The sequence below is a fragment of the Ornithorhynchus anatinus genome, chromosome X5 (genome assembly GCF_004115215.2).
Source record: "Ornithorhynchus anatinus isolate Pmale09 chromosome X5, mOrnAna1.pri.v4, whole genome shotgun sequence".
In the NCBI taxonomy this organism is placed as follows: Eukaryota; Metazoa; Chordata; class Mammalia; order Monotremata; family Ornithorhynchidae; genus Ornithorhynchus; species Ornithorhynchus anatinus.
This window is the reverse complement of record NC_041753.1, coordinates 40,839,793-40,844,285: the sequence shown is the minus strand read 5'-3', so window position 1 is coordinate 40,844,285 and position 4,493 is coordinate 40,839,793. Positions and strand designations below refer to the sequence as shown.

General features: G+C 40.0%; 1 protein-coding gene across 1 annotated transcript; it reads right to left on the bottom strand.

Annotated features, from left to right (window-relative positions):
- Positions 1-3,065: 3,065 nt before the first annotated feature.
- TMEM215 (transmembrane protein 215) lies at positions 3,066-4,393 on the bottom strand. The gene is made up of 2 exons (XM_001509267.3): positions 4,177-4,393; positions 3,066-4,031 (listed from the first exon to the last, which is right to left on the bottom strand). The coding sequence occupies exon 2, from the start codon at positions 3,958-3,960 to the stop codon at positions 3,241-3,243; it is 720 nt and encodes a 239-aa protein (XP_001509317.1). The 5' UTR covers positions 3,961-4,031; positions 4,177-4,393; the 3' UTR covers positions 3,066-3,240.
- Between the last annotated feature and the right edge of the window lie 100 nt (positions 4,394-4,493).

Below are 4,493 nucleotides of genomic sequence, written 5' to 3'. Positions count from 1 at the left end.
TACAGGAGATAGAGGAATTTAGAGAAACCCAGATGGATTTCACAGATGGAAAAAGAGTTTCTTAGCTGTTCTTCTTACTAACATCCCAAATTTATTTAAAATAACCCAAACATCTTATTAACCACTTTAAAGTATTTTTTAATGGTCTTAATTGTATCTGATTTTTGAATGCCATTAAAATTGTAGGAAAAAACAAAACTTGCAAGAGTATTTACCAGCAACTACAACAGCCTTATCATCTTGGATGGGTTGGCATGTCAGAAACCAAAAGCCGTTCTATTAGAGGAGGTTCTACAAATGCAGAATTGGAACTAGGAAGAAGTGGAGGGATACATTTAATAGAGCAAATTTCCAGATAAAAAACCTACTTCAAATGCCAAATCAAAATGGCTAATAGTTTCTTTAAAATAAGCTGTACTATTGGACACCTAATTTTTACCAATAAAACCTATTACATCACTGTAATAAGATCAATCATTTCTCACAAACTCTGCTTAAAAACATCAACTCAAAGTATTATGGGGGGGGAAGTAATCCGCTTCCATTTAAATCAATTCACATGCTCCTCCCTCCTTTTTTTTTTAACCTGGGTGGGAAATATCATTTCACGCTTAAGAGATCATATAAGTAATCTTCAAAATGTTGTCCTGAATATTTTGGTTATGTGCCCTAGGTAAGGCTTCCACAGTTTAGTCGCTCAAAGAAAATCTTTCTCTTTTGGGTACGTGCATGCGCACACACACATACACACAAACACACAACCATATCTTTTATATTTATAAGAAACCTAAATTATACTTTATAAAGTATTATAAATATTTACTAACTTATTTTAGTACAGAAAAGACATCCCAATCGTGTGTTTGCTATAATGCCTTAAAATGTACAAAGGAAAAGAATTGAATTGGTCTGTCACCTAGAAATGGGACATTATAGTTTGTATCCCTAAACTAGCAGTTCAATTTGACTTGAAGGAGGGAATTTGAGGATAATGAAGATTGAGTTACCTGGTACTGTTCAATTCTGAACAGACTGATTACCATATCACCCCAATTTACCATTCTTCTTGGCACTAATTGGACCCCCTTGTTAGCCGACTCAGCAGAGATTTAATAAGCCCCAGTGAACAACTACCCTTCATTGCCTTACTACCTCCTCACTTCCAAAGGTTGGGCCCCCTCGGCTTCAGGAGTAAGGTAAATTATAAGAAGCAGTAGTCCCCAGGGGTAAGCAATTACCTTCTGTCTCCAGGGAGATAACATCACTCACTGAGAAAAATCATTTTCTTGGACCTGGAAAAATGTAAAGCCTAGAGAATTTACAAAAGGTTTCTTCTGTTCTTAAATGTACTTTTTCATAATTAGCACAGGACCAGGTAATATATCACTGTGAGCTCTCACTACTTTTCAAATGCTTTCTTCTAAAAGATAGTCTTCTAGTGTCTGATTTTTTCAAAAATGGGTAAACTTTGGTGCAATATTATCATGGGGACAACAGATCAGCTTTCTCAATTAATACAAAATTACCTTCAGGACTAACAACAGAATGCAGTCCATGCCTCACAAGGATTTACCTAAATTTCATATCTTGGGCATAAATACTGTTGCCATAACTCATTTCCTTGCAATATGCAAGGTGTCTTTGATGAAGGATATTTTAAACCCAACCAAAAAATTCAGCATCTTTCTCTTGGTTTGAAGAAAACAGTTTGTAAAGGCATAAGCTGAATGAATCCTATTCCTCTTTGTTTAGCAAGGACTACAGGATGGGGTCAACAACACCAAAGGAGGTACATTTTGCCAGAAATAAGCCTCTTCCAATTTCTCCTTTTTACCACATATGGGATTTAGATGCAAATGGCTGGAACCATCTGAGAGAAGTTTCTAAATGGTTGTACTCTTTTAAATGTGAGGTAAGGGTAGTTGAACCATTAAAAGTTACTTTTTGTGGAAACCACCCTCCTCCTATCTCACCTCCACCCGCCCAACTATTTCTATGTATTAATCCAAGATTTCTTTTAGGCAAGGGTGGATTTTTACTTAGATCCATCTGTTGCAACTGATCTCAGACTAAATGAAATAGGAAATAGCGTGAGATTTCTTAACACAAAGATTAATTTGTTAAATGAAATTAACCTTTGTCATAAAATACAAATTAATCTGACATCATTTGTAAAAGTTGTGTTTTAAAGAATATCTTTTCCTGGGTAAAATTTTGAAATAATGTTTCTGTACTTTCAAAATGTGTGTGTGTGTGTGTGTGTGTGTGGTGTTCACGCATGCAGATACTAAGCTCCCAAAGGGTAAACCAGTGTTTCATGGTAATTAAACATATAATTTATGGCTCCAGTCATTAAATATGCTTTGTAAAATGTTACTTTTAAAATGCATTTGAAGACAGTAATTGCCAGAAAATCTAAGTAATTCCAGAGGTACTGCACTTGGATGTTCAGATTTGACAGTGAAAAAACTTATAATCTCTGCTATTATTTGATAAGTAGCATTTTGTACGTTATCAGAAAATAGTTACAGGTTAAAAACACTTTATATTAACAGATTAAATGTGATACAACATGCTAAAAACATACATTCTCACACTGCTGCTGACACTTTCTTTTATCTAGTGCATGCAATTCCCTGAATGTGATTGTCAGAAGATCATGTCATACAACCAATATGTAATTTGAATTGCTCTAAGTTTTCAAACCCCCAAAGAGTAAAGCAACTTAAATAGGGTGCTGCTATCCTATTTTGACTATTATGTTCTAGGAAGGGATAAATGAGGAAAGCATTTCAACAACTTAACACCAAGCAATCATCTAATATAACTGAGTGTGAAACTATTCCTTCAATTTCTGCTGAAATAATTGGTCTATTTACTCCCACATCATTTAATTTATTCTATAAAGCTGGCTCTGGACTTTATCTGGCTTTTATCTGACTCTAGACAAGAAAGACTTTTTTTCTTTACAAAACATTCAGTATTAATGCAAATAATTTCAAAAATCAGGTTTGTCTTCCCCTGCCCTCTCCCCACATCTCTGACTCCCCTCCCCCCATCCCACAGTGAATGCCCAACTTTGAAAAACTTATAACCAGGGTTTCAGACACCAGAGGCTGGAACATCCATTGACATGTCAATTTCTAACAGCACAATGCCTGTTCATGCAGTGCAGTTTCTTTTCCATTAATAGCTGGAAGGTATTTGGTTTCTCTAAATGCAAATGCATATGTGCCCAGTTTAAACTATTGTCTCATGGTCCCAGCCGACTCGACTTGGATTTATGTAGCAGCAGTATCTGTCGTATGGACTGTTCTCCTTGTAGGAACAAACAATAATACTGTCTTGTGGTACAAAGAATATGTGGTCCTCGGGCTCTGGACAATCAGATCTATCCCAGGTAGAGCACTTTGGATCTAAGGCACTGAAGGTGGGGGTACTCCCTGCAGCTGGGCATGCACCTGAAGGTTGGCTTCCTTCCAGGTATCTCAACATTTCATCCTGTTCTACCTTTTGGTTCAGACTTTTGCATTCCCCTGCCCCGGTAGCTGTAGTGGCCGTGGCAGACCCGGACACGGACACAACCCCCTTAGGGGACAGCTTGCCTCTGAGGAAGGTCTTTTTCATCAGCTCATCAGAGCTCCCTTTGCCTGATTCTAGGTCCGAGGGGGTCCTCAGCAGTTCGATCACTTCCTTGTCCTTTGCCTTTTTGAAGCAGGGGAGTTTTCTGCACCAGAGCAGTTCATTCTCGGGCCATTTCGTACAGCCCTCAGTTTTCCTGGCCAGGGCAATGGCAGCTATGCCAGGCAAGCAAATGGCCGGTCCGATGGCAAGGAGGGGGATGTTCCCCAGGGTCTCCCCTTTCATCCCAGACACAGTAAACATAAAGCCAAAGACAAGGAAGACGCTGACCAAGGCCACCACCAGTCCAGTCCTCGGGTTAATGTCATCTGGTCTCATCTTTTATTCCATCCAGTTCATGGATTGCTTCGGTGAGAGGTGGAGCAGTGCTAAAATTTCTTCTGTCAGGGCTGAAACCACAGTTAGTAAAATCCAAGAAAAGTTCTCCCTCTCTCACTTACACACATACCCACACCTCCCACCCGTTCCCCCCCCCCCACTTCCCCCGCCCCCCACACAAGCACACGCACACATAAAGAGAGCTCTTGAAGGTACCTGAGACTTCTCTTTCAATCTCCCAAAGGATTCCCCAGGAGAAGGGAAGTAAAACCAGTCAGTTTCAACAGAAAAATCCACAGCAGCTGTCCCTCAGCTAATTTCCAGGTTTCTTTGAGGCAGGACTGTCGGCTTTTCCCACTGACTGCACCAGGCTGAAAAGGGAGGTACCTCTGCCCAGCTGTCCCAGGGGTTTCTGAAGCTCTTCCTTTGTATTCCAGGTCAGAGCTGCCAGAACCATGCAGAGTGCTGAAGTGTCCCCCCCGCCCCCCTCCACACCTTCCCCTTCCCCCTCCACACACACACTCCTGCCTTCA